At 59.6% G+C, this 27,990-nt stretch overlaps 3 protein-coding genes across 4 annotated transcripts; 1 reads left to right on the top strand and 2 right to left on the bottom strand.

The window, feature by feature from the left end:
* Positions 1-1,303: 1,303 nt before the first annotated feature.
* Positions 1,304-7,342, bottom strand: VPS51 (VPS51 subunit of GARP complex). The gene is made up of 10 exons (XM_086749952.1): positions 7,137-7,342; positions 6,577-6,706; positions 6,338-6,484; positions 5,733-5,955; positions 4,417-5,158; positions 4,017-4,235; positions 3,063-3,284; positions 2,746-2,867; positions 2,183-2,270; positions 1,304-1,682 (listed from the first exon to the last, which is right to left on the bottom strand). The coding sequence occupies exons 1-10, from the start codon at positions 7,332-7,334 to the stop codon at positions 1,422-1,424; spliced, it is 2,352 nt and encodes a 783-aa protein (XP_086606078.1). The 5' UTR covers positions 7,335-7,342; the 3' UTR covers positions 1,304-1,421.
* Positions 7,343-9,747: 2,405 nt separating this feature from the next.
* BET1L (Bet1 golgi vesicular membrane trafficking protein like) lies at positions 9,748-12,630 on the bottom strand. The gene is made up of 4 exons (XM_086748324.1): positions 12,502-12,630; positions 11,866-11,957; positions 11,187-11,243; positions 9,748-10,153 (listed from the first exon to the last, which is right to left on the bottom strand). Exons 1-4 carry the CDS (start codon positions 12,518-12,520, stop codon positions 9,986-9,988), a joined length of 336 nt encoding a protein of 111 aa, XP_086604450.1. The 5' UTR covers positions 12,521-12,630; the 3' UTR covers positions 9,748-9,985.
* Positions 12,631-12,647: 17 nt separating this feature from the next.
* On the top strand, positions 12,648-26,722 carry RIC8A (RIC8 guanine nucleotide exchange factor A). 2 transcript variants are annotated; one of them, XM_086748322.1, is made up of 11 exons: positions 12,648-12,777; positions 14,280-14,474; positions 17,523-17,570; positions 19,712-20,326; positions 20,956-21,050; positions 21,881-22,031; positions 22,685-22,780; positions 23,044-23,188; positions 23,632-23,776; positions 24,750-24,869; positions 25,451-26,722. In XM_086748322.1, exons 2-11 carry the CDS (start codon positions 14,391-14,393, stop codon positions 25,569-25,571), a joined length of 1,620 nt encoding a protein of 539 aa, XP_086604448.1. In that variant the 5' UTR covers positions 12,648-12,777; positions 14,280-14,390; the 3' UTR covers positions 25,572-26,722. The 2 variants fall into 2 exon arrangements, with proteins under 2 accessions (XP_086604448.1, XP_086604449.1); XM_086748323.1 differs by lacking the exon at positions 12,648-12,777 and adding an exon at positions 13,487-13,841.
* The last annotated feature ends 1,268 nt before the right edge of the window (positions 26,723-27,990 follow it).

Raw genomic sequence — 27,990 nt, 5'->3', positions numbered from 1 at the left:
CGTGCCTTTAACTGAACTTTGCTCAAAATCCGCACTTCTGTCCTAAGGGCCGGAACAGGCGGAGCTCCCCAGAGCAAAGGAGGAGCAGGGCTTGGTACTTGGCAGAAAAGGTCGGCCCCTAACAGCGAGCCCCCGGAGAGCTCTCCCCACCACGATCGACATCGACACCGAGCGTGAGGACCGGCGGGACGCTGCCTGGACCTGGGACCGTAGGGACGCCTTGGACCCGCGGTGGTAGCTATTCCCCTTTTTTTCCCCTATCTTTACTTTTCCTTTTCCCTCCCTTTCAGCTATCGCGCGCCGCTTTACGGGCAAAACAATCAAGTCTGTGCTGTTTGATTGAAGCCAGCCCCTCTGGCGTGTTCGCCGTAATTCTGCGCTGCGAGATCGCACTAAAGAACCATCGCGAGTCCCGAGCGGGCCGTGACGTTTTTCACATGGGCGTCACGGACAGGATCCTGAACGACAGAGGGGCGCAGGGGCTGCGGGCTGTAACACCGCGCTCAGGGGCTGCTTCTCCAGCACGGCCCTTCCCTCCCGCACCCCCCGGCCTCGCCGAGCGGGAGCCGCGGAGCAGCGCTGGCCCCGCCGAGGTCCCGCAGCCAGCTGGGGAGCGCAGGCAGGCAGCCCCCTGCCCGTGCAGGGCGCTGCGCGCGGGCGAGGCGGCTGCCCGAGGGCCCCAGGCCGCTCATGGGAGCGCCTGGACGCTCCTGGGGTGCGCGGGCAAGGCACCGCGTGCACGCAGGGTGCGCGTGCGAGGGGTTTGCGAGGGGAAGCTGAGGGGTGCTTGTGCGAGGCTGCGCGTGGGGCCACCCCCTCGGCGCCCCGTGGGGTACAGGTGCCCCCCCATCCCCACACCCTCCCCCTGCCTCCCCCAGGAGCCAGGCCCCTGTCCCTGCCGCGTCCCGTCCCCACCCCAAGCACAGGCAGGGGACACGAGGCACCGCTCAGTGTTTTATTTATTGTCCCCGGCTGCGACAAAGGGGTTGTGCCCAGGGTGTTCCCAGGCGTGAGGGGGTGACACTGGGGCCGCGGGGACAACACGGGGCGTCAGCACACAGCGAGGGCGGCGCTGGGGTGGGGGACAATGTGGGGTGTTAGCAGGGCTGGCCTGTGGGGCTGATGACACGGGGTGATCTGCTGTGGGTGTGGGGACGGGGTGGCCCTGCGTGGGGACATGGGCCGTCCTTGTGCACTGCCGCGTGCGCGAGGACACGTGGAGTGTCACCATGCGTGTGCGGGGGCTCACGGGGTACAGGTCTATCCCCAGGACGTAACAGGACCCCAGAGACGGCTGCCCTCCCCGAGCTGTCCCTGCTCGGCTGCGCCCCATGGTGACACAGACGTCCCGAGCCCCTGCGTCTCCCTGCTACGCGATGCCACGTCCCGTACCTCCACCCGCCCCCGCGCGTCCCCGTCTCCTACCCACGCTCGCAGATGAGCTCGACGACGCTGTGCTCCATGGGGACGGGGTCGAGGCAGCGGTGGGCGGCGCTGGCGGCCACCTCGTCCAGCAGCCCCTGCACCACCCGCTCGTCGGCGGCGAAGCGCCAGAGGTAGAGCTGCAGGTAGTGCCCGTCCACCTGCACCTGCTGCAGCCCGAAGCGCCCCAGCGTCCGCAGCCGCACGCACTCCAGCAGCGTCTTCAGGCTGATCTTGATGATCCCTGTCAGCACCGACACCTGGGGCGCGGGGACGCTCCCAGTCACATCTGCACCAGGGTGTGGGGACACCGGGGGCTCCCCTCTCCAGGCCAGCAGCTCCTAGGACACGCTCAAACCCCGGGATCCCCGGAGTCCTGACACGTGGCATGTGGGGACACCGGGGACACGTGGCCCAAATCCCCTCAGCGGGGGCGACACGAGGGACACCCTTGTGCTGGCTGCCGCTCCCAAGCCTGGCCGCATGGGACATGGAGGAGACGTGGCACAGGGGCACAGGGACACTCTTGGCCTGGCCGCTGGGAGCACAGGGACATGGGGACACCCTCACCCGGGACCCCCCGCGTCCTGACACCTAGGACAGGGAGCCTCAGCGGGAACACCCCTGTTGCGGTCAGCAGCCCCACGGGCCCCAACAGCTGGCTCTCAGGGACACCAGGGACAGGTGGCAGCCGGGAAGGTGGGCAGGTGAGAGACCCTGGGGGGCCCTTGGGGACACGGGGACGGCCCCGCGGCCTCACCTTGTTGAACTCGACAGGGCTGAAGATGTCAATGCGTTCGGAGAAGAGCTTCTGGATGTTGCTGAGCAGGTGGGTGTCCATGGGGGCGCTGGGGACAGTGACAGCAGGACAGTCAGGGACACGGGGACAGCCAGGTGCTTGAGAGAGCCAGGGGTGCGGGGGCAGGGACGCAGGGACGGCCAGGACACGGGGATGGGGACACAGAGATGGCCGGAGGCTGCAGGGACAGTCAGGGGACAGTGGGACGGTTTGGGGACACAAGGACAGGACCATGACGACGGGCGGTGGATGTGGGGACAGTCAGGGAACATGGGGATGGGCAAGGACAGCGAGAGACAAGACGACGACGGGACACAAGGCGCATGGGATCGTCAGGGGATACTGGGACAGCCTGGGGACAGACGGGGATGGTCAGGGGATACTGGGACAGCCACGGGATGTGGAGATGGTGGGAGGGATGCTGGGACAGCTCGGGGACTTGAAGAGGGTCACGGGGGAGATGCAGCGGTTAGCGCAGGTGGACGCAGGGTGGCCCGGGGGGTGGCACCGGGTGCGGGGCTGACCTGGGGGTGTAGCTGGGGGCGTAGCGCCCCGCTGCGCGCGAGCTGCTGTAGACGGAGAAGGCGCGCCGGCTGGAGTCGCTGCTCTGCGCCCGCCGCACTCCCTCCTCGAAGAGCTGCCCCACCTGCGGCACCGCGCCCTCAGCGCTGGTATGCCAGAATCCACCCAAAATACCCTCTGGCACCCCTCTGGGACCCCCAAAGAGCCTCAAGGACCTTGCAGTGACCTCAAGGATCGCTCCGGACCCTTCGGGGACCCTCTGGGCCCCCCGGGAATGTCAGGCCCCCCTCAGGCCCTCTGGGCTCCTGGTGTGCCCAACCTGGATGTCGATGGCGGTGATGTCCTCGACCACGCGCTTCATGACGGCACGAACGTTGCGCGGCTCGACGGTGCCCAGCCAGTCTCGCGTCTCCACGCTCTTCCTCAGCATCTGTGCCACCGCGGCACCCTGGACCTGCACGTAGTGGTCGAGCAGCCGCTGCGCCGCCCCCCGCGCCTCCGCGCACAGCGCCGGTCCTGGTGTCACTGCTGGGCCCGAGTCCTGGTGGTCCAAGGGACAGGGAGACACATAGGAACCCCCCGCACCTCCGCGCACAGCGCTGTCCCCACCGTCACCACGGCCCCGCGGCCTGGGGACACGAGGGACACGGGAACGCGTGGGGACGCCCCCTGTGCCTCCAGCATCCGATGTCTTGGGGGCACAGGGACATCGGGGACACACAGGATGCTCTCCAGGCCACCCCACCTGCAGCAGCATCACTGCCGTCCCCGTACCCTTGGGGGGCTGTGGGGGGGACGTGGGGTCATGCTGAGGTGCCCTTGGGGACATCTGAGAGACCCTGACACAAGTGAGGCCCCTTCTGCCTCCGTGTGCACTGCCACCCCCAGGGTCAGATCCTGGCTGGACATGGCGCCGCAGCAGGGCACCGGGAGGGACGTGAGGACGTTCTGGGGTCCCCCAGGGGCATTTAGGGGCACACACAGACAGGAGGAAGATCCCCATACTGCCCCACGCACCACTGTCCCCACCGTGACATCCTGGGTGGACACAGGGCCACAGGGGAACGCGGGGCCATTCTGGGGACGATCAGACCGTTTTAGGTCCACTCAGCGACGCGTCGGGGGACACAGAAGACCCCCAGGCCTCCACGCACGCCAGGGTGCCCACCGCTGCGTCCTGACTGGGGGTGCAGGGCCATCGTGTGACATCTGGGGACATTCAGGGTCCCCCGAGGTCCATTCTGGGGCCACCCAGGGCAGTTGGGGGGCTCACCTGGGGGGGGAACTGCTCGTCGGTGAGCGTGAGGATGTAGCTGACGGTGGTGGCCTCGTAGTCAAGGCAGAGGCGGGCGAGGAGCAGCAGCAGGGCTGGGGGTGCCGCGGGGGCGCCCCGCTCAGCCGGGCCGTCGGCGAAGCCCCGGGCGGTGCGGCAGAGCCAGCGCACGAAGGCCACCACCAGCCCCTCGCGCACCGCCTCCACGCAGAACTCCCCCTGCCAGAAGAACAGCGGGTCACACCCCAAAAATACCACTCCGGGGCGCGGAAAACCCACCAACTGCCCCACGCAAGCTCCAAGCCGCCCCGCTGACCCCCAACTGCCTTGTGCAACCCCCCGGCCTCCCGGTGCCGACCCCAGACCGCCCCCGTCACCCCCGCGCCGCCCCGCGGCCCACCTTGAAGTAGGGCAGGCTGGCGAAGGCGACGTCCTTGGCGGTGAAGAGCTGCACGTAGGCCAGCACGGCCTTCAGCTGGCCGAGGACGGAGGAGGCCAGCGTGGCCAGGAGGTCGGGCAGGCCGGGCCCCTCCTTGCCGGGGGGCCGGGGGGCGGCCAGCGCCTGGCGCACGTCGCCCAGGCACCCCAGGAAGAAGGTCTGCAGCGCCCGCAGGTAGCGATCCACCCGCTCGCGCGCCGCCCGGGCCACCAGCGCGGCGCCCGCCTCGGCCCCGGCGGCGGGCAGCAGCTCCAGGAGGGCGCGCAGGCGGCGGTGGAAGCGGTCGAGCGCCCGCACCAGCAGCGAGGTGTCGCCCAGGCCCCGCTCCAGCGCCAGGCGCCGCTCCAGCAGCTCGAAGTAGCGGGCGGTGAGCGCGGCGGCGAAGGCTTCCAGGCGGCCGCCGCCAGCCCCCGGGCGCCCCTCGAAGAGGCTGCGGTACGAAGCCGCGAGGAGGCACAGGGTGCCCACGAAGGCCGAGCTGCCGCGGTCGACGAAGTCGAGGATGTCGGAGGCGGGGGGCGGCGTGGCGGCGGTGCCGGAGGGGTCGGCCGGGGGCAGCTCGGCCTCCAGCGCCGCCAGCTCGGCCTCGAGGCGGGCGCCGGCGTGGCTCAGGAACTCCTGGCACAGCTCCTCAGGCGGCTCTTCCAGCTGCAGCAGCATCTCCACGCACTCGGTGAGCTCCTTGGGGTCCAGCGTCTCATCCCTGCGGGCGCGGAGACGAGCAGGTTACGTGGGGACGGTGGGAGGTTCCGGGGTTTACAGCGGCACAGCAGGAAAACAGGGAACGAGCGATAAAAGTCATCGGTAGGCTTCAGAGTAAACAGCAATTACTCCAGAATCAAAAGGGGGAAATGACACGCGATAGCGTCAGCATGTCCCAGGCTGGCAGCGCTACAGCAATGGAAAAATCACTGAAGCTCATCGGGACTGTCCTGCCCAAGGGAGGGGTCCCGGGCTGCTCTCAGGATGCGCCGGGGTGAACGCCCCCCTCCCCGGATGCTTCTTAGGAGCAGTTATCATGAGGCTCCAGGTTTAATACCTCCGACCCCTTGCAAAGCTGTCTCCTGCAGCTGTTATCAGTAGGTTTCAGAGTTAACGCAGGACAACCACCACCGCTCCCCCAAGAAGGCCATAACTGGCACGGCTGGCGTTAGTCTCCGAGTGAAATACCAGCCCAAGGCTGTTTCCCAGCACTGTCATCAGTAGGCTCCAGAGTGAACATCCCCCAAAACCCCATTTCCCGGAGCTGCTGTCGGCAGGCTCCGGAGTGAACGCACCGGAGGCGAGCGCGCAGGCGCTGGGCCAGGTCAGCCATGATGGCGTGGCTCTCGTCCTCGATGGCGCGGAAGGAGGGCAGGTGGCGGTAGTGGCGGAGCACGGCCCGGGCGCGGGCGTGGCAGCGCAGGGCGCGCGCAGGCTCCCCCCCCGGCGCCGCCCACCGCCGCAGCCGCCCCGGCACCTCCACCAGGGACTGCAGCTTCCGCAGCAGCGCCTGCACCCCTGGGCGCCGGGGGTGTCGGGGGCACGGCCAGGCGGGGGGGCAAGAAAGGGGCGGGGTTAGACAATGTGGGCGGGGCCAGGAGCTGAATCTGTCCCCCCGGGGTCCGCCCACCCCCAGATCTGCCCCTCAGCCCCCACCCCACCCCGCTATCTGCTGCCAACGCCCTGGGGCTGCCCCCGGTGCCTCCCAACACCCTGCTAGCCGCCCTCATCCGCCAGATCTGTGCCCCGTGGGGGCTCCCCGCCCCCCGGCTCTGCCCCTCAGCCCTCCCCGCCATTTTCTGCCCTCCGACCCCCCGGTTCTGCCCCAGAACCCCCAGATCCGCCCCCCAGGGCCTGCCCCGAGCCCCAGGCGCGCCCGCGGCACGCACCCTCCCCGTACCAGCCAGCTGGGCGCCGCGGCGGTGCCGGTCCTGCAGCGCGGCGCTGACGCGGGCGCTGGAGCTGCTGATGGCCGCCATGTTGGCGGCCAAATCGTCCATCTCTGCCTCCATGCGCCGGAAGTCGACCTTCATCTTTCGGATGGTGTCTGGGGGGCAGGAAGCGGACGGCTGGCTGCCCCGGCTGCCCCGGCCCCCCGGCCGCTGCCGGACGCCGGGGTCCCCCGCGCTGGGCGCTCACCGGTGGCGGAGATGAACTTGTTGTAGTTCTCGTAGAGCAGCGTCTGCATGTCACTGTCCAGGGCGCGGATCTCGCGGTCCAGCGCCGCCTCGCGGGCCAACAGCTGCCCCAGGGGGCACTCGCTGCGCACCTGGAGGGGGGCAACGGCTGCACAACGGCCCCCCGCCCGCCGCCGCCCCCCCATTTACGCCCTGCAGCATCCCACTGCCCCCCCCCCACCCGGGTCCTCAGCTGCCCCCCCCCCCGGGGCTCTAACTGCCCCCTGGACCCCCGCCTGCCCCCCGGGGCCTCCCCGTCAGAGCCAAACTCGCACCCGGGGAGCCCTAGCCGCCCCCCCGGGGCCTGGAAACGACTCCCAGGAGCCTCCTTGCGCCCTCCCGGGCCCCCCGAGCCCCGCAGCCCCCCGAGGGCCCGGTGCCGCCCCCCGGACAAACGCAGCGCTCCTGCCCTCAGGGCCCCGCATTTCACCGGGGCCGACCCCCGGGGTGGCTGCGGGCCGGGCCCCGCCACGGCCTGGGGGGCTCCGGGGGGGGGGGGAGCACTCTGGGGTCAAAGGTCACCTTCGTGAGAAAAACTTCCGGGTCGAAGTGCGGGCCGTTGATGTCGGCGGGGTCGGGGGCCGGGTCGGGCTCCGCCGCCTCCGCCGCGGGCGGGCCGTAGTAGCGCTGCAGCGGCCCGTGGGGACGCCGCCACCCGCCGCCGCCGCCGGGCTCGGGGCTGCCGCTGCCGCCGCTCCCCGCCGCCTCCACCTCCGCCATCGCGCCGGCACCGCCGCTCCCCCCCCGTCACGTCCGGCCCTTCCCCGGCGTCACTTCCGCCGGCTCCTCCCCGCCGCCGCGGTCACCGGGCGCCCTGCCGGTGCCGGCGGGGACGGAGAAGCGGGCGGGGGCGGGGGCGGCAGCGCCGGGCCGAGCGGGGCTGGGCGGGAACGGGGGCGCACAACTCGCCTGCGGTGCGTGAGCCTCAGCCGCCGCTGCCGGCTGGGACCGCCGGGGCAGGTTCTACGGAACGCCTCCCCGGTGCGCTCCGGAGGAGCCCGGCGGGGCGGAGACAAAGCGCTGAAACAGGAGCAGGCCTCCTCTGCGGGGAGGCCCGGGCTGACGGGCGGGGTGCTCGGTACCCGGGCCAGCGCAGCCGCGGGGCGACGGCAGCTCCCCGCCGCAGCTCGGCTCCCGGCGAGCCGCTGGTTCGGGGAGCGCTCGACAGACCCTGTGAGCCCGCCCGGCCGAGCTGCGAGCGGCCTGCTCCTTCCCGGCCGGGCAGCGCCGCTCGCCCCGCCGGGTTTCTGTCCGGCAGAGACGTGCGGCGGAGGGACAGCAGTGAACTGAGGCAGCAGGTTCTCTTCGGTTCAAGTGCAGTGACCGACTGATTTCACCTTGGTATGTAGCCTTGCTAACACGTAAGCGCAAGGGAAAATCCACTTGAGCAAAACGCTCCGAAACCAGAGCTGTACTGACAGCGGTAAAGGCAAAGCCAGAGCACCGCCGTTCTGAAGACCAGGCTGTTCCAGGGGCCCTCCATCAGAAGTCGTCTGCGTCAGAAAAGCAAACCAAAGTCCATCACTTCACCCGTCATTGCTCCAAACGGAAAGAGCTTGGAGCTGCCGCATCTTACCAGAGGAGCAGGAAGAAGAACCAGGGAAAGTCATTGCTGCCTCCTTTCTGCTTGCCTTTCCTGCACGTTTTTCCTCAAATGTGGAAAAAAAAGCCACCTAATCCATTTGGGTAGTATTTTGTTAGAGTTTGGCCAGCTGGAACAAAGGACAACGCGGCCCATTCACAGATCCGGACCCAGTCCAAGGACAAAGGAATTCCTAACGGCACAAAGGGAAGGCAAAGGAAACGCCCAGCCCCTGATGTGGGGGAGAGAGACTGCAGCACCAGCGCAGCAATGCTTCACCCCCGCAGCGGTGGTGTTCGAGGCAGAGAAGAGAGCCAAACCAGCAGAGACTTTCAAAACGGAAAACCAGGACACGTGAGCGGCTGGTACAGGGAGCGGACCAGCGGAAGCACAGCAGCTTGGGTCAGCGGCTTTGGGAAGGGAGAGGTTTGTACGACAGGCAGCGGAGCTTGGTCTGAAGAGAGAAAGAGCATTTTATTTTAAATTCTTTTTTCTTTCTCCCAACAGGTGCAGTGTTCCTAACATTACAGGTCTCTTACTTCAGTCATGGGCGGATTTAAATAACTCAGCCGTGGAAGAATGGAGCCGGGGTCGTGACGCGAGCGAGCAGCCCGCCGGAAGGCAAGGGGGTGACGGGAAGACGGAGCTCCCAGCAGCCGCACCCCAGAGGCGCGTGCGCCCCCTCGGGAGAGGAAACCGGGCGCGCGCTGCGCGTTCACCGGGAGCGGCTGCTTTGTGAACAGAGCTGGCACAGCCCTCACACCAGCACTGCAGAGCTCCAGGGAATGCCAAGCAAGAGCTTCTCGGGTTACCCTCTGCAGGCATAAATAAACAAACCAACCAACCCTCGACCCCCCACCACCACCCCAACAGCCCGTTCCGGAGCTGCACTGGACTGCAGCCTCTGCCTTCCCAAAGGGCTCCAACACCAGGGCACCTCGGGACCGAAATTACCTGGGCCTTTGGCTGCCAGGTTCTCTCCACACTGATTTACCGCTCTGAGGGAGCGCGGCTGCACTGTGTAAGGTACTCGAGATACCCTACCTGGGTAAATCCAGGCGGGTTGTGCACTTTGGCCCTTCTCTCTTGCAGGGTCCATCCCCGGCTTTACCCAAAGGATGACAGAGAAGACCAAGGAAGCATTTAAATCCTTGCTCCTCTGCAACTCTTCACTGCAGCCACTGGAGAGTAGCGGGGCCCAGATCTACTGCTACTTTCACTTCAAAGCAGCGCAGGTTTCATTTCGACCCGGGAACACCAAGGATATCAACGGGTCTGCAAGTCAAGGGGACGCTGAGACCAGGTGTCAGCTGAGCTGCCACGCCGCAAGTCGCGCGTTTATACTTTCAAATCTCATAAATCGGCACCCAAAACTCCACAGCGTACAGAGCTCGGCTGGTTTACTCAGCTTCTGCGTATTGGCAAGTCTCTGTCTGTCAGCCCCGGCTCCTCATAAGCCTAGCGCCCAGTATCAGCGGGGGCGGCAACACAAAAGTGGCCCTTAAAACGGGCTGCAGGACAGGGACAAGGCAAGAGAAAAAGGCATAAGCATTTAACAACGTCAAAATCATGTTATACACAAAAATCCGTTTCGAATCAAACATACTCCTTTGATAAAGAGGGGTCTGAGACCAGCCAGGACGACGAAGAGAAGCTGGTGGAGGAAAGCGATGCGGAAGGTCTGTCTGGAGCATCTCAAAGACTCCAGCACGGGGCAGACCGAGAAAGGTGTCAACGCGTCTGTCAATCCTTGTGGGCTTTGTGCTGTAAAACGTGCAGAACAAGGAGCTCAGGTCCCTGCTTTGGACACGAGATAGTAGAGGATGAAGAAAACAACAATCAGTCCCACTGAAACAAAACAGAGCAGCTTGCGATTGTCCCTCCCAGACCGCGTCATGGTGGAGAAACGCTTCACGCTGCCGGTTAGCAGGCCAGTCACGCTCAGAAAATCTGAATCCTGAAGCAGAAAGAAAATTAAGATGAAGGTATGATAAACAGATGAAGATATCCCCGACCGATCTCCCGCTTCCCGGCTAAAACACATTTGCACAGTAGCTGCCAGCTGCCGGCCTGCTCAGCTGTACCCACGCAGCTTGCTCTGGAAGGGCTTGCTAACAGCGACGCTAGAAGTGAGCGCTGCGCTCAAAGGGGATGTCCCGCCTGGAGCTCGTGCCATTAGTGCGCAGCGGGGCAGGCTCAAAGCACAGAAAAAGGAGCCATCTCTTGCCGTTAGTTCTGTTTTTCCTCAGCACAGGATGCATGCATGTGCAACTCCGCCAGAGGGTCGCAAACAGCTCTCAAATTAACGCAGTTCAGGCATTTGCTTTTTGACTCCTGGTCTGTTTTCCTCATCCACAAACTACTCAGAGGTTCTGCTGTGCTGCTCCTGAAATGCTTCAAAACCTCTGTAACAGAAGCACAATTCCATGCTGATTCAGGGCTCTCCTTTAAGGTCTTTTGCCGTTACACCCTTTATTCTGATTTTGGTTTTACGGGTGCTGTGTGAAGAATGACAGAACGGGGCACCAAACAACCTGCCTGGACCCAGAGCCTCAGCCCTGCTCCTCCCAAAGACGGCAGTCACCTACAAAGTCCCGACAAGGGGGACGGTGTTTCAGGTGCTAAAGTGACCCTGACAGATTTACACAGCAACGCCAAAACTCACAGGAGCAGCTGAGGAGCAGGCCCAGCTCCCGGCATCAGCCGCAGCAGGCAGCTCTTCAGCCCCGGTAAGGAGGTCATCTCCACTGTATTTCCGAGTGTGTCGCCCACTCGGACTAAGTGATACTAGCAGCTGCTAGGCATCTGATGTTTATAGATCAGGAAGTCCTCTGGAAACAGGTTTAGTTGCATTCCTGGTTTGCCAAACCCACTATGAGGATCTAATTTCCTCTGCTAACTTTGAACTGGTCTTAAAGTTTCACACTTAAGGTAACTGCTGAGAGCCAGCACAACAAAGTCACGGTTTCCACATTTCCTTGGTTCCTTACCATGCCATCCAGGTAACGGTTTTGTTCGTCAGCATCTTTGTCAATATCCAGAGCCAGCTACACAGGATGAGAGAGGAAATGGGTATTAATGAGCTTTCAGTGTAGCGAGAACCTCTAACGCATCTAGCGCTGAAAACAAAGCCTGTCTGTCTGAAACTGTCATATATAGAACAGGAGCATTTAAACGCTGGGACACAACAGCAGGAATTCAGTCTTCCCTTCTATGAGGCGACTCACATCTATTAAGCTCTAAATCAAAGTATTTGATGTCAGTAGGAGCAAACTAGCTTTAAGAACACCACTTACAGAGAGATACCTGTATTTTTCAAAACTTTGTGACTTTTTTCCTGAGAAGGTGCACTTAGCAATACCCCTCTGTGCGGCATTTATGTTTCTCTCTGTGCCTAAAACTCCTTCCCCGAGTGCCGCAAAACCCACATCACTCCCATTAGATGGTGTTGCTAAACCCCAAAAGGCAAGTGGAAACTCATACCGCGTCCCTGGCATTTCACAAGCGACAGTTAACCCTTATATCACCAACACTGAGTCACTGACACGTAGGAAGCCCTCTGTATCGACTACAGGCTTGCATCTTGGCAGGACGCGGCAGGAACATCCTGGATCAGGGATGGCCCGTCCTTCCTTCACCGCAGCACCAGACGCGAACTCGGCAACTCACCGACTTCAGCCTGGTGACCTTGCCGGCCAGGCTGTCTGCCATACGCTTGTTCTCCACATCCAGCATATCCTCCATGGCACCTGGACTCTGACCTGGGGAAAACAAAGAAAGAGGAGAAGGAGTTTTCAGTGGTATGTCCGCTCACCCAGTGCGGTGGGTGAGCCGGCCACGAAGGCCTCCTCACACTTATGGCCTCGTGGGTTTGCCCCACGAAACGCCCCCACCCAACTCCTTTTGACAAAAACACACCGAACTTTCCCCGAACAGACCGGGTGAGGAACCCCGACGCGCCGCAGGCCGCCACCGCCCCGCAGCTGCTCGAAGCAGCACAGGGCCTTGGTGGCCCAGCGACGCCTCCAGCGCTGCCCCGACACGGGATCCGGGGGGAACCGAGCAGATCCGGGGCGCTTCGCCCCCCTCTGCCGTTTCGGGGCTCTCCCGGCTTCGCCTCCCCGCAGGCGCCGGGCGGACGGGCCGCCCCCTCCCCGGGCCGGGGGGGCTCTCAAATGGCGGCGGGAGCGCCCCTTCCCCTCACGCCCCTCAGGGGACGGTGGGGCCGTTCGCCCACCCGCCCCCCAAATGGCAACGGCACCGGGGGGACCCCACGCCCGGCCCCGCCGCCCCCCTACCCCGCACCTCGGCCCCACTCCGCCATGGCGCCCGCCGGCCCCGCCTCGCCGGGCGGAGCCGCGCCGGCCCCCGCCTCCACAAAATGGCCGCCAGCCTCCTCCCCGGCTCCCCCCCCCCGGCAGCCGGGGAAGGGCGGGCCGCTGCCGCTCTGCCGGGTGGCTCCGGGACCCGTCGGCGCTGTCGGGCCGGGCCTGTCCCCGTCCCCGGGCGCAGGCGGCGGTCCCGCGGAGCACGGCCGCGGTGCGAGGAAATGCGGCAGGAGCCGGGGCGGCGGAGAGGAAGGTAACGGCGCTTCCCTCCCCGCCCCAGCTCGCTGCCTGCCCCTCTCCCCGCTGCGGCCGGGCCTGGCTGCCTCCCCCTCCCCGGGCCGGCCTCTCCCCGCGGGGCCGAAGCTCCCGCCCCGCTGCCGGGGCTGTAGAAGCGGCGGCCGGAGGCCCGGGGTCGGGCCCAGCCCCGCGGCCCCGGCCCGCTTCGGCCGGCTCCGAGGGATAACGTGCGGCAGATACTGCCAGCGCTTTGTCCGGCTTTTTTTTGGGCCGGAAAGGGGCTCGAAGGGCTTTTGAAAGGTGCCGGAGCGGTACGGGAGGGAGGTAACGGAGGGGGGGTGTGACAAATTCTGCGATCTGCTCTTTTCCCCCCACAGTGGGGCGGGCCCGGTGCCCGGCCCCGCAGCGCGGGGGTGCCGTGCCGGTCCGCCCGGGCTGCCGGCTTCCCAGAGGCAGGGTCCCCTTGGTCCCCAGACCCGCCTTGGGCTGCCGGGGCGGACAGCCTGCTCCCGTGGGATCGCCCGGAGCGCCGGGGCTCGGCTCGGGGGCCCGGGGCCGGCACGGCTTCGTGTAATTAGCCGTGGCCAGCGCTTGGGCTCGCTGCCGGGGAGCTACACGGGGCCTGAGCTGAGGCAGGAGCTCCCGTGTCCGGTTGGTAGCTGGTCTGGCTGGAGAGGTCCCTGCTCCTTCCAGGGGGTTGCACTGGATGAAGGTCCCTTCCCACCCAGGCCCTTCTGTGGCTCTGTAGTGCTCGGATGGGCTCGATTTTCCGCCGTTACGAGTGACTTCCCGGCACTCGGGACCTGCGTGGCTCTACAAGCTGTTAAACTTGTGCCTGTGCCTAAAATAATCTCATCATCCGCGTCTTTGTGCGCATCTGCTCATTTACATTATTATCATGAGGCGCATTATCTTCTGAAGGCCTGAGCCGTGGAGGCCAGCCATCCCCCGTACGTGCGTTTTTACTGCCTGTGCACTGTCTGCCGTAAGCTGATGCGCAGCCGGTCCCAGGCGCTGACAGCACGGAGCAGCGACTGCGACAAAATCCCAGTGAGCTCTTTCTTTTCACCGCCTCAAAAGGTAGCTCCACCTTACGCAGGCTGGAGGATGCTTTCCTGTCTGTCCAGCTTTCCTCTCCGTCCCTTTTTACTCCGTAGGAATGTTTTTGGATATTTTTTTTACCCCCTCCTGTGCGGGGACAGAAATCAGGCCAGCCCGGGGAGGAGGAGGCAGAGAGCTATTTCAGGGAGCTGCTGTTATCTGCTCTGTGTTAATCCCCAGGCCGGGTGGGGGGAAGGTTTTCCCTGAGTGCTTTACGGGGAGGGCATATATTAAACGTTGAAAAGCAAAGAGAGGAGGAAGAGGATTAGAGGGAGAGAGGAAGCTGGCTGCTGGTTTTACTGGGGTTATCCATCTGCTCTACTTTTATGGATGCAACAGTGTGAGCAATCTCACTTGGGGTTTTTGTGTTTTGTTTTTTCCCCTCCTTCATTTCCTCACCCCTTTCTCTCTCCTCAGCTCTGTGTGTGTCGAGGTCCCTTTGCATCACCATTATCCCGGAGCCCTGGAAGCCCCCTTGCTCCCCTTCCTCCCGGTTTCACCTCCTGCTGTAGCTGAGCTGTTGCCATAATGGAGCTCAGGAGCGTGGTAGCCACGGTGGAGAGCGGGGAGCAGGACACCGTTCTCAAGGTGCTTCAGATCTACAACCAGGAGGTGAGTGAGCATCAAAGCTCTGTCCGCGCCAGCCGCTGCTGTTTACAAGCCTGGAAGCAGGTTGGCCATGTGGTGGGGATTCTGTGCCAGCCGGCTGTCCCCAGTCTGTCCCCTCGGAGCGCGTCTGTCTGCGCCTTACTGCCGTAAAAACGTTCCAGGCTGCTTCATCTTTGACTTGCAGGTGGTTTATTCCTTGATGGTTTGCTAGGAAGCAGCTAAGCAGCCCCTCTCTATCTTGGTTCCTTTTTTTCAATTATTATTGACCCAGATCCCAAGTAAAACCTCGCAGGGAAATAAACATCAGTGTGAAGGCCGAGTAGGAGGAGCCCTTGTGTTAAGGCAAGGTTTGGAAGTAGTAAAACTGAGGCCTGGGGAGGAGCTGCAGGGGAAGCAGCTGCGGTGATTTGCAAGTAAAAGATTATTAGAGGTGGGCAGGGATGGGCTGCTGGAATCTGATACGGGTGCCTGGTCTGAAAGCTGACAGCGAGAAGTAAATAACAGATACAGCATATAAAAATAAGAACGGTTGGGATGCAGAGGTGAAAGTGCTTCTAACCTTAAAGTGACAAATATTATCTGGGGGGGGAAATCCCTTTTGAAATAGGCTCTGGTTGTCAGGGAAACCTCCCTCAGAGGGTTCCCACCAGGGTGGGGCTGGCCCTGCAGATCCGTGACTCATTCTGCACCACTCCGGAGTAGGTGGGGAGCCAGCGGGGAAAACCCGTGCACGTTTTGCACAAGTGTGCGAGAGGGAGAGTGTGCCACTATTTCCAGCAGTTGGTTTTGAACCGGGGGAGATGCTAGCTAAGGAGGGGGTCCCTGTTAAAGACAGTCCGCAGGATGAGCGTTGCCTACAGCAGGCGCAGTGCTGGGGAAGTCAGGAGCGCAAACGGTTCGATATACAGCCAGCCTGAGGCACCAAACCACAGTGTTTTCTGTCCGGTTCCTGCAGCTGGATCCTTTGTTGGTGTATCAAGCGTAGGGAACTTGTCAGAATGTCGGTGGTTTTGCTAGTCTGTCTAGAAGAAATGGAGCAAAGAGGATTACAAAACTGCAGATAAACTAAGCAACTTGTGTAATTTTTTTACTGTAAAAATGGATGGTGAGGTATCCTTTTTCTGTGGATGTATTTTAACTCACTATTGCACACGCAGTCGGCTTTTGATTGCCAGGAGTAAACTACAGCTAAAGCAAAACTACAGGCACGGCAAAAATACACACAAGTGAGGTCAGAGGAGCCTGCAAAGAGGATGTGATGGAGCGAGAACAAGTGGCACGGCAGTCTGCAGAGCGCATCGGTTGCGGAACTGAGCCGCCGGTTCCTCGTAACGTGGTGCAACGGGCTGTGCACGGATCAGCTCAGGAAGAGGGCAGCCCCGGCACAGCGCTAGAGGGACGCAGCTGTCCTGCCGCCGCGCTGGGGGTTTCTCAGGCGGCGTGGTGGCGTTACTTTGTCCGTCACCGCTCGTTCTAGGCTAGGAAGACCAAAGCCATCTCTGGGATCTCAGTGACTGTGACACGGTTAATCTGCAAACTGTGTCTTCTGCTTTTAAGCAGACAGGGGTTGGCAGCCTGTGAAGAAGGTGGCGAACGGCAGCAGGGGAGACTACGTTTGCAGAGTGAGCAAGTTGAGGAACACCGCGGTCTCCAGAGGCTCCGTGCAGTCGGTCCTGGGCTCCACGGGGCAGCAAATCAGGCAGAGTTAGCTGGTCAGCTCGTGGGGTGGTAAATACCGTGGAGACGAGCTCCGCTGTTCACACCTATGGATGGGATGTCCATGAGCTGTGCTCACTCAAGAGGAGAAGTTCGGAGTATAAGAGTGATTGATGTGGTAAAACTAATTATTGTTACTGAGCAGCTCCGTCAGGGTAAGCAGTGTAACTCAGCAAGAGGCGACAGCGAGTGCTAAGAAAGCGATGGGACAATTACAGTTATATCTGCATATGTGTCTGCAGATCTGGCTGTGTCTATGCGTATATAGTTAGTGTTTTATCAATTTTAAACGCTTTCCTTCTCAAAGCTTGGACCAAATGCTCTCTTGGGGTAAATGCAGATTGCATCATTCGCTGGAAAGTGCTGCTTTTCACCTGGGCAGCTGTGATCTCCTCTGCTGTCCCGTTCATTGGGAGCAGATGTAGCCAGAAAGGAGACTGCCCTTTGAAGAGCAGCCGGAATAGTCTGGAACACAGAGGTGTTTCCCAAGAACAAAGAGCAGGGCTGGTTATTGGGGAAAGGGACGTGATGGAGGTGTAGAGGCCAGGTCTCTTGTGTTTAAAGAACATGCCCTGACTAACTGTTGGACTTCCAGACGCTTCCACACTGTGGAAGAACACGAGGATCTATTTGCAAATAACAAGGAGAAGGTACTTTCTTTGGTCAGGAAAAGGAACAATAAGTATCAAGGGGAGAAATGTGCAGGCACAGCTTGGTGGTGTCGCGGAGCAGAGGAATTACTGGCTGTTACGGGATATTTGGATTGGGATGAATACCCGCTTTCCTGCTGCAGTATTTAAAAAAATAAGTCCATCTGTCAGGTGGATGCAGCTTTGGCCTGTGGCATTCAGCCTCCACCGCAGAGCCAGCAAAATAAGGCAACGGATAATATTCATCACACGTGTTTTTCAAGGATGGAAGAGAAACAGGGGCCTCCAGAATAGCAGGGGTCTCACTCAAGGGATGCACTTCAGACCTGGTGGCACGGTCCCGTCTCTGCGCTTTTCGAAGCGGATTCATTCCCCCTAGTTGTGAGGCACATAATTGGAATTCCCTAGGTGGGAATAGTGTTGGGAAGAAAAGGCAGGACTAAAACAAAAATCCCAGTGGAAGGAAAGTTTTCCTTCGATCTGTTCCTCAGGAGTTTGCCTGCTTGTTACAAACCCCACAAGTGCCGTGGCCTTCTGTAAGCGCTGTAGTGCTCCTTGCGTACTTGTGTGGCGTGGTTTAGACCTGCTGCTTTCCAGCTGAAAGGCCCTCCCCTGGCTGGGGGAAACACTGTTCTGGATTTTTAGCTTGTTACTTATTTGACTGGTTTTGTTTTGCCTCCCGCAGAAATCTCAGTGTTTCACCTTTGACGATGAGGAGCGGGAAGAGAGGAAGGTAGGCACGCTCTCTGCTTTCTTCTTCTAGTCAGATGTGTGAATCTGCTGCTGCTCTGTGCTCATGTCCAGCAGGGCTTGGTGGTGGCAGCTCCTACAGGAAAAGAAACAAGTGTGTTTTCATTAATTTGGTTAGGGAACAGTGTGCTCAGAGCATCCGGCTCCAGTTTTTCCATCAGCAATTGATGTTTTAGGATAAAGGTCAACATCCTTCCAGCATTAGCAAGCCCTCTGTGTTCCGTGATGCATGCAGTCTCACGGGCGTATGAGAAGTGTGATCCTTTGTGTCTGTGACATAAGTCTGCTAGGCAAAGATCAGGGCAACGTGCAGGCCTCAGAGGGTCAGCCAGCTGCGGGATTTGACCGAGGCTGTGCATTAACAGATACTTTAAGCTGGCGTAATCTGGCACTCGGTGGAAAGAGACACTCCTGCCTGTTCGTTTCTGTTCCTGCAGTTCTTTCATGCCAGGGCAGACCTTTGCATGACTGCACGTGGTTAGTGGGCTGATCTGCCTGAAGAATAACGCTTTTCCTGCGTTATTTTCCAGCTGAATCAGTTCTGTGGTCCCGCTCGTTGGCTGATTGCACCAATGCCTGTGTTAGCACAGCAAGTGTGGACTAGGCAGCCAGGGTGGAGAACAGGACCTCTTTTGTCTGTGCCGTTGCCAGCTAATGTTGGCGTGAAGTTTTTCCAGGTACAGCCTGGCACCGAGGACCGGATCTCGCCAGGTCCGAGCTGTTTGCCTGCACTGGCTCGTTTTTGAGCCCAGACAGTCGCACAGGCTGTGAGTTGAGGCGCAGCCTTGGGTGCTCCACTTTTGGGGTGTGTGTCATGAAGCACAAGTTAAGCAGCACCATCTAGTTCCTGGTGCTCAGTTCTTCTGAAGGTTCAGCCCTGGCCCCACGCTCTGAGATCTCTCTGACCCGAGTCAGTCAGAGGCTTTGGTTACTTACGGCTCTGTCCAACTCCTGCGTCTCTGTCTCCTTGTACGGAGGGAAGAGAGGAACGACTGCACTTTCTCGCTTCCAGGGGTGTGATTGTGGGACATACCTCCTGAGCTAAAGCTTGTGAGGCTCTGCTAGCCTCACGTGAAGGTCTAAAATTCACTTTCTCCTTCATTCCTTCCCTCAGTCCTTTTCCTGTTATGAAGTATAACCGAGAAGGCTGTGTTAAGCCGGTTACGCTGATAGCAAGCTTTGCAATCTTGGATTCCTTTGCTCTGGTAATACGCATGCAGAGACCGTGCTCTGGTACGGCGTGACGCTAGAGAGATCCAGCGGGATCGTAGTGCACACAGGTGTGACTGTGGGATCGCAGTGGATTTCTAGTGCAACGGGAAGCGTTGCTGCACGTGGTTCACCCCAGGCTGTGCGTGGCTGCGTGAAGCACTGCCTTTGCTCTCATACTCATCCGTCACTTGCTGTCGCGTATAGGGCTGTTACCCACAGGGGTTAGATTTTCAGCTCTCGTGAACTGGTGTTAGTGGAGCTCTGCCAGGCTGTATCTGCTGAGGATCTGGGCTAGTAGGTCTCCAGACAGCGCTGAGGTTTAGGGAGGTACTACTTGGCTGAGTCTCGGGAGGTCTTTTCACCTCCTTTCCTAGGGCATCACGTGCTCTTCTCACCTCGCTGAGGTCCTTTTCCCCTCCCGTGATGTTTTTTTGACGCCTCTCTCAACCTTTTCAATCTGTTTCTGGAGCACCCAGAGCAGACACCTCCCTAATTTTAAGGCCCTGGGCAGGAACAGAGAGCTGCTGTTGAGTTGGTAGTGGCTCCTCAGTGAAGCCGTGAGGGAGGTTTTTGCCCTGCTCTCTCTTTGCTTAGTGCAGCTGTGAAGTAAACTGTGTTAGCCTGAACTGTGCCGACAGTGGGGGAAGTGAAAACGCGCAGTGGTGGCAGTTGCCTGTTCATGCTCTCCTTTCACGTCTCATACCTCCCCCAGCCATTCTTTGTTTTTTGCTGGGTGTCCTTGCTCAGACTGGGTCAGGTGCTGGAGCCAAACGCTTCCTGAGCGCTGCCAGAACCGTTAGCAGGCCCACCTTTAGCTGATGCTCACGTTTTCCAGGGCAGAGCATTACAGGGTGGTGGGGGAGCACGGTGAAGTTTCGGCACGTGAGACGCTGCTTTTTTCCAACTGCACAGAAAATGGCCCAGCTGCTGATCAAGTTCCTGGAAAGAGAACTGCAGCCGTCCTGCCGGGTCACGTGTTTGGAAAGCATCCGCATCCTGTCCCGGGACAAGTACTGCCTTGACCCTTTCACCACCAAGGAAGGCCTGAAGACGCTCTCCAGGCATGCTGGCATTGATTACTCAGAGGAGCTCATCCGGGAGGTCCCAGACTTGGATGTCATCCTGGAATCCCTCAAATGTCTCTGCAACATTGTCTTCAGCAGCCCTAGGGCACAGGAGCTGACAGCTGAAGCCCGGCTGGTGGTGGGCCTGGCCAAGCGCATCAAACTGTACAACGAGAGGAGCCTTCCTCATGAGGTCAAGTTCTTTGACCTGCGTCTCCTGTTCCTGCTGACGGCGCTGAGAGTGGACATCCGGCAGCAGCTAGCCCAAGAGCTCAGGGGCATTAGCCTGATGACGGACACTCTGGAGCTCACCCTTGGGGTAAAGTGGATGGACCCCTACGAAGTTGCCACAGAGGAGGGGCTTCTCCCACCTTTGCCTCGGCAGGAGACAGAGCGGGCCATGGAGATCCTGAAAGTGCTCTTCAATATCACCTTTGACTCCAGCAAGAGGGAGGTGGATGAGGTAAGCTCCTCGGGTGTCCCACCCCACTGCATTTGCATGGCTCTGGGCTGTGATTTGACTACTGATTTTCTCCTCCGCTTGCGTTTCCTCGTGTTACGTACTGGCCCCCACACGGCTTCCAGATACATGTGAGGTAGCAAGACTCCTGCGTCCGGACCTTCCTCCCTAGAGCACTGCCTCTGTCCACTGCGTTATTAACCCTTAAGACTTACAGAGCATTAACATTTAAAGTCAGGTATTTTCCTTCTTAATGACACGATTTGTTGGGCGAGGGGGAGAGCAGAGCCCCCAGATAACTCGCTTCTGAATGTGGCCTGTTACTCTTTCACCTTCTCAGCAAGGTCAAGGGAAGGTACGATGGAGAACGTCTCTGGCTGATCCATGGGCCTGGTTCGGGGCCTCTTCGAGCCCTTGACTCAGTGTCGCAGAGTGAGGGGAAGGCACTGGGCAGCAGGAAGGCTGTGGTTTGTCCTCAGAAGGGGAACCGGGAGGCTGCTTCCGCTGAAACACCCGCTGTTGGTTATCAGGCTGCTGGAGGGAGGGCTGGGGCTGTGGGCTGAGGGGCAGCAGATTCTGGGATGTGGATGATTTTCCCTGATCAAGGTTTTCATTTTCTGTTTTGTGGCCAGGAAGATGCTGCTTTGTACCGACACCTGGGTGCCCTGCTGCGCCACTGCCTCATGATCTCTGCTGACGGAGAGGACCGGACAGAGGAGTTCCACAGGTCTGTGTTTGATAACTAGGTCATGATATTCACTAGAAGATCTCCCCAAGGCAGATCCTGCCTGACCTTGCTTTAACATCCTCTGCTTTTCTGGTAATTGCTAGTCTGGCCCGCAGGTTCCTCGTGCCGCTGGAGCTCAGAAATAGCCCTGCTCTTCCCGCAGTCAGATTGTGTGCGCTAGTGCCACGGCCTCCGGTCTGCAGGAGGAGGTGTTTTCCGCAAGCCTGCCTGGCCCCTAGGGCCCATGTTCTGCATCAGGCCTTCTCAGCAGTGCCACCCGCTTCAGCGGGCAACTTGCCAGGGCAGATGTTTGGTGCTTTAATTAAAGAGTCCGTGGGCTGGCCCTAATTAACTGTCTGTCTCTTGAGCCGTGCTGAGGAGTTGCCTGTGTCACGCTGCTGAACATTACTGCTCTGGGGGTGTCAGCTTTGAGCAGGTGACACCATCCTGTCCCAGGAAAACTTTAGTTGCTAAGCAAGCATTGGATTGACCATCAAGGTGAGGAGTGATGCAGAGGACAGCCTGGGGAAAGACCTTTGACCACCCAGACTGGTCCTACTTGGCCTCTGTGTCGAGACCCATGGCTTCTCAGTCATCACCGAAGTCTCTTTGGACTCCCAGCGAACAGTTCAACTACCCAAAAAGCAGTTTAACTTATTCCCTTTTAGTGGTGTGAGGAGCTTGGGATGCAGCCCAAAGACAACTTGGATCTCGGGGTCCTCACAGGCCTGGAAGTTAGTACTGAAGCTTCGTTTCTGGATGGCTGAAGAGCTTCTGTGGACAACGATCCATGACTGTGTGTTCACTTCTCTTCTCTTTCATGTATTTAGTCATACAGTTAACCTTTTGGGCAACCTGCCCCTGAAATGTCTGGACGTCCTCCTGACCCCGAAGGTCCGGCCAGGCTCGCTTGAGTACATGGGAGTCAACATGGATGCAGTCAACATCCTGCTGGATTTCCTCGAGCGGCGCCTTGACAGGGTAAGTTGGGAGGCAGCTGTGTGGGTTCGGCACTGCTATTTTCACACGTTCGCTGCAGGGCACCTTGCCTTCAGCCTCGAAAAGCCCGGTGCCCACACCACGGAGCACCAGCAAGGTGTGGTTAGTTTGGAGATATCCCTTTATAGAAGGGTCAGCTTTTAGGAGAGGCAAAATTGTTTTGGTTAGTGGGACTAAAACAACATCTATCGACTGGGAAGGTGACTGCGTCGTTGCTCTGTGGACTGCAGGTGGTGAGGTTGGTTGAACAGCAGATGAGGAGCTGGGCGATTGAAATGTCCCTTTCGCTCAGTGGTGATCTGGTGGGTGGCTTCTGGAAGCCTGAACTTGCATTCTTTTCAAGCTGGCTGTGGTTTTCAGTCTCTGGAGTTATTCCAGAGGGCCTCCCAGTTTTACTGCAGCGCTTCTCTACTCTGGATGCCCTGCACAAATATTTCGGTGCTGTGCCACAGAGCAGGGCCTGGAAAGCCGTGCTGCTCTGGGTGATGAAGCACTGAAATGCCTGCAGCAGAGGCTGGAAAGCTTCGGTGTCGGTCTGTTTCCCTGATGATCCGTACCCATGTTCTCCAGCACAGGCCAGGCAAGCTGAGCACAGCATAACTAACGCGTTTTTCATTTTGTGGGTGCTTCTGCAGGGACACAAGCTGAAGGAGACTTTGACCCCTGTGCTGAACCTGCTGACAGAGAGTGCACGAGTCCACCGCCAGACGAGGAAGTTCCTGAAGGCGAAGGTAAGCTGTAGTTCGGCCAGAAGCTGCATGATGCTGCACGGAGGAGAGGAGAACAGCGAACTGCTAAAATATGGCCATCCTCCAGACAGGCTCCTGTCTCCCTACTGGGTGCTGATATATGGCTTTGGTACCCACAGTGTTTTTTCCACATCTCCCATGCTCTGCGGATTTATTAGTTTTAGCTGATTTGTAAAATGCCCGTGCATTTTCCCCTGCCGTTGCTGTTGTGTCTCCACTGATCGCCCCTCACTGTGGCCTTGTAGGTGCTGCCGCCGCTCCGGGACGTGAGGAATCGGCCGGAGGTGGGGAACTCGCTGCGGAACAAGCTGGTGCGTTTGATGACCCACATCGACACCGACGTGAAGCACTGTGCGGCAGAGTTCCTCTTCGTGCTCTGCAAGGAAAGCGGTGAGTTGTGCGGGCTCGTTGCGAGCTTTGGTGACAGGGAGTCCTGGAGCCTGGCCTCTGGGCAAGCGAGAGAGCGTGGGGTGGGTGCCCCTCTGCAGCCAACGGGAAATTCTGTCTTCCCTTGGGCCAGATGCGCTGAGTAGGGAAAAGCAGAGAGTGCCCAAGTGCGCTGTGGGAAGGAGCTGCTGTCTCTCCTGCCAGTGAGTGAACAGCTCTGCTGGAGGACACGCCAGCACCCTGCCATCAGCCTGGCCTGCGTTCAGACCCCACCCTGTGGGTGTTGTCTCTGCCTTTCCGGTGCATGGTGTGGGAGCTTTGCTCCCTGCCAGAGTTCAACAAGCGTTGGCGTTTCTGGATCTCCCTGGCTTTGCACTGATCCTGCCCTTGGGGCACGCAGGAGCAGGAGGGGAAGCACAGGGTGGTCTCTCCCCTTCTCCCGGCAGTGTCGCGGTTTGTGAAGTACACGGGCTACGGGAACGCGGCTGGGCTTCTGGCAGCACGAGGCCTCATGGCTGGTGGTCGGGAAGAGGGAGAGTACTCAGAAGATGAAGACACAGACACTGAGGAGTACAAAGAGGCAAAGCCCAAGTAAAGTAGTCTTCTCCCCTCCATAGCACCCCTCTTCCTACACTTTCTTCCCACTCCTACTCTGTCCCTTTCTTCATCTGCCTCCCCCCTTTCCTGCTCTTTCACATGTGCATTTCCTTCCACGTTACGTTGCAGTTTCACCCTTAGCTTCGTCTGTTCCACCGTCTCTCCCTGTTCCTTGGGTGAAGCGCCTCCGTGGCTGAGCTGTTCACGGTGTGGATGGTCACTGGTGCATCTGTTGGGTCCCTGCGGCTGGGCACAGGCTCTAGAGCAAAGCGGGTTCCTTCAGCCGGAGCGCATTCCACACCCGACCCGTTCGTGCTGTGCCCATGACCTTATCTCTGATCTGTGTCTTACACCCTTTTTTGGTGTCCGCACATCTCGTACAGTGGCAGGCTTTTACCGTGCACTGGGATACGGGCAGCACAGCTGGACATGCCAGTTACTGCTCTCCATCGCCAGAGCCCTGTGCTGCTGCACTGAGCTGGTTTGGGTTTTTTGTGGTTTTTTTGTTGCCTGCTAGTGGGTGCTGGTAAGTCGAAGGTGAGGGGTGTGCAGGGAGAGCTCCAGGACTGTGCTCAGCTGTGGGTCCCATGCTTTCTAGCATCCTGCTCAATGCAGTTTGCAGGCTGGGGTTTGGGTTTTTTTTTTTCAGTTTTTTTTTTGCCTCCTGATTAAGGAGAAGGAAGAAGTATTGTCTGTCCTTGTGCATCTGGTGTAAAACTGCACTGTAGAATTGGCAGGATGGGGATGTTGCTCACACCAGAGAAAATGGGAGGGATTTGTGGGGGGACAACTGCGAAGGACAGACAGGTCGGGAGCACTGCGCTGCACTGCAAAGCACTTGGGGTAACGAACGAGCAGCAGTGACAGCCAGCCTTACCATTGTGTTCCTGTGCTCAGCAGGGGCAAAGAAGGTTTTTAAACAGCTTTTTTCTGACTCCTCTGCTTTGCTTCCCTATTCTTCTTGCAGCATTAACCCTGTGACGGGACGCGTTGAGGAGAAACTACCCAACCCCATGGAGGGGATGACTGAGGAGCAGAAGGAATATGAAGCCATGAAGTTAGTCAACATGTTTGACAAACTGTCCAGGTACCGGAGAGTTGTGTGTGTTCGTGTCTGCACTAGCACCCCTGTGTCTGGAATTCACGTTTATTGCAGACCTTTCTTTGAATGTGTTCCCAAGGCCACCACTAAGAAAGGTACGAGAGCGGGGGAGATCCACGGGGAAGTATTCCCTTAAGCTGGGCCCCGTTATGTGCGGGGGAAGGCGCTGCAGGCCCCACACGTCTCTGGCACGATAGCAGACCGCAGAATTCCTCCACGTGCCTGCACTGTGTTTCCAGGCACCTGCTGCCTCCCGGGGCTGGGCAGGCGCTCAGCAGGAACAGCAGCTGCTGTTCTGGCAAGGCTGCGCAGCAGGAAGCAGTGTTTTGGGGACAGATGACGGATGTTTTGGGGCTTGCGCTTCCAGCCGTCACCGCAGCATACTGGAGGGTTTATGGCCAGAACTGTCCCCCACTTCTGTTTCTTGGGATTCTTGGTGGTGGCCTGGGGTTGTTCTGGGCTGCCCCGGGGCAGTTTCCATAAGCCCTGTGTTCCTGCTGTAGGACTCCTCTGTTCTGTGTTGTCTGCTGCAAATTCCTGACCTTCCCTCTCCTCCCTGGTTGCAGAGAGCAGGTCATCCAGCCCATGGGCATCACACCCAGCGGCAACCTGGCCCCCATGGAGAACGCCGTCCGCGATATGGCTGACGAGAGGTCATCGTCCGACTCGGACCTGGGGCTGGACTGATCCAGACCTCTCGCCCCAGCCTCGGAGAGCTGGCGAGCCTCCATCTGCTCTCCCTCCGGAACTGGTGCTGCACCGAGGCTGCTTCTGGGCCGGGACTCTCCCCGTGCAATCTGGATCCAGCCTGGACCCCTCACAGTCCACAACGAGGAACACCTCCTGCCTCCTTCCCAGCTCCATAACCACCTCTCCTTCCAGAGGGTCTTCTTGGCCTGGCTCCACCTTCGTCTCTCCTGTCAGCAGCCTTGAGGATTTCATACTCCAAATTGGTTCCAGGACTTTCCAGTAGGATGTTTCTTTTTTTAAATACGTGATGTTTGGAAGGAAGGGGTGGGGAGAGGGATCTTTGTCACGCCACCGGGGTTCAGTAATCTGTAGAGCATCTTGTGTACGTGCCGACGCTTGTGCGGCCGCTCGTCAGCGCGGGCGTCGCTGTGCGTGGCTGCGTGTGGTGGGCCCGAAGAGTTGGGAGCCGCTCCCCAGGATCGCGGTGGGAAGCTGGGACTGCAGGTGAGGGCTGGGAGCGGTTATTCACGGCAGGTCTTGGGGAGCGGCGTCTGCGGGCTGTCTCTGCGCAGTGCATCCACTTCACCCGCCGGTAGCGGTGCGCGTGCGCTGAGCGTGGCGGTGGCTGTGCAAGAACAGGAGCGTGTGGGCGTACGAGTGAGCGGAGAGGGAGCAGTGGCGTGCGCCGCGGGGAGCGGGTAAAGCCTTGTGTGGCGCTTCCAGCCCTCCTGTCGGCCCCAGGAGAGAAACGCGCAGGTGGCTGCCGGGAGCGCTCCGATGTTTGGTCTCTGGCACTGTGCGATGTTCTTGTTACCACTGAGTTTAGTTTTTGGCACTAGCCTTTCCCCGTCTCGCGCTTTCTGAAAGGCCAAAACCCGTGCTTTGTCTGCTGCCTCCTCGTCTGCCTTGGCGTTCCCACAGGCACACCGCTGTTCTTACCTGCGGGTTGCTGTTGGTCCTGTCCTCTGCTGTGGCTTGGATTTGTCTTGTTTCTCTTTTTTGTTCTGTTTTCCTGTTATGTGCTTGTTTTTCTTTTTAAAGAAAATGGTTTTAAGGAAAATCTTCCAGTTTGTCTCATGTTCCAAAGCTTCCTGTCACAAGTAGGAATGCAGAGGTGATGCTAGAATAAAGAACACCTGAGAAACGGGCGTGTGGCAGTGGTTCCTCGAACGGGGTAGCTCTGAGTGAGTAAACAAATACCTGGCGTTTTCTGGCTAGCGCATAGCTCTACTCCAGTCACTCTGAACTTCAGCTTTATTTGGGAGCCAAAACTGTGGCATTAAGCTGGGGTTAAGCCAGAGTCTTTCCCCGCACCACGACCACCCAGTAGGCCCGAGAGGAGCATCCCGAGGTTAAAGCAAGCACTGGGGCTGGGGGACTGCAGAGCCATCTCTGCGCAACCCCTCGGGCCTGCAGCACGCGGCTGGTTACGGCTGTTCCTCCTCTCCTGGACAAGTGCTCCGTGCTGGCCGAGGATGGTGCACGGCACCCTGTTTCCTGTCCCTGCAGTAGGGATCTGCTGCTCGGCCTTTGCAGGACGCCAGCCCGCCCAACGGCTGCTCGGCTGCGTGGGTCTGCCGAGGTCTGGCCCCCGCAGGGCAGGAGTGCGGCAGGGCAGGGGCTCTGCTGGGGCGGCGGGGCGCTGCGGCAGGCGCCTGGGAGCCCTGGGTCTAAGCAGAGCTGGCAAGTGTTCCTGCTGTGTATTTTTAGGAGTCGGTGCTTGTTTCCTGAAGACTGTCTCTGGAGGTGAAGAGCTGAAGCTGTGCTTCATTTAGCTTAGTTCTTCAGTGATTCACAAATTTTTTAGTGGTCGTGATTAAAGGTCCGCACTCTCCCAGGGGTGTACAGTATTTCTGCCCAACTGACGCGCTCAGATTCACAGGTAGGCTTCTGCTGTGAGAGTAGCGTCACTGTGTCCCAGCTCGAGACAGGCCAACTGCATCTTTCTCTCTCTTATATTTACAAAAAAAAAAAAAACCCAAGAAACAAACAACCCCACACCCTGGCACAGACCTTCTGTGTGAAAATGCAGACCTCTGATCTCTTTCCCGCTGTGAAAGCTCTCCAGAGCTTGCCATGCAAAAGTGGGGGGTGTATTTTTAATGCAGCACTTCCGCTGTTGCTGTATTCAAATGTATCGTGCTTAAACCCCTGAGCTGCACCTGACGGGCCCTGCTTTGCAAGGCGCCGCTGCAGGGGCTGAACTTGGCACAGGGCGCTGCTGGCATAGGGGTTTATAAACAGGGGCTGGTTTAAACAACGCGCTGCCGCCATTTTCAGTGTGAAGCAACGTGCCGCGAGGCTTCTGGTGCTCTGCAAAGTGAGAGAACAACCCTCTGCTTTCCCTGAGGCTGCGCATCCAGACACGGCCGGGCCGGGCCGGCTGTGAGGAGCACCCCCTGCATCTGGATAAATG

Source organism: Chlamydotis macqueenii, chromosome 5, assembly GCF_036417535.1.
Source record: "Chlamydotis macqueenii isolate bChlMac1 chromosome 5, bChlMac1.mat, whole genome shotgun sequence".
NCBI lineage: Eukaryota > Metazoa > Chordata > Aves > Otidiformes > Otididae > Chlamydotis > Chlamydotis macqueenii.
This window is presented reverse-complemented; position numbering and strand designations above follow the sequence as displayed.

Coding starts and splice junctions, on each gene's coding strand:
- VPS51 (XM_086749952.1), bottom strand. CDS start 7,334: ATGGCGGAGGTGGAGGCGGCGGGGAGCGGCGGCAGCGGCAGCCCCGAG. Junction 6,485..6,576: donor CAAGTTCATCTCCGCCACCG/GTGAGCGCCCAG, acceptor CCTGCCCCCCAG/ACACCATCCGAAAGATGAAG. Junction 2,868..3,062: donor TCACCGCCATCGACATCCAG/GTTGGGCACACC, acceptor GCGGTGCCGCAG/GTGGGGCAGCTCTTCGAGGA.
- BET1L (XM_086748324.1), bottom strand. Junction 11,244..11,865: donor AGGTCACCAGGCTGAAGTCG/GTGAGTTGCCGA, acceptor CATCCTGTGTAG/CTGGCTCTGGATATTGACAA. Junction 10,154..11,186: donor ACCGTTACCTGGATGGCATG/GTAAGGAACCAA, acceptor TTTCTGCTTCAG/GATTCAGATTTTCTGAGCGT.
- RIC8A (XM_086748322.1), top strand. CDS start 14,391: ATGGAGCTCAGGAGCGTGGTAGCCACGGTGGAGAGCGGGGAGCAGGAC. Junction 22,781..23,043: donor GGAAGTTCCTGAAGGCGAAG/GTAAGCTGTAGT, acceptor GTGGCCTTGTAG/GTGCTGCCGCCGCTCCGGGA. Junction 24,870..25,450: donor ATGTTTGACAAACTGTCCAG/GTACCGGAGAGT, acceptor CCCTGGTTGCAG/AGAGCAGGTCATCCAGCCCA.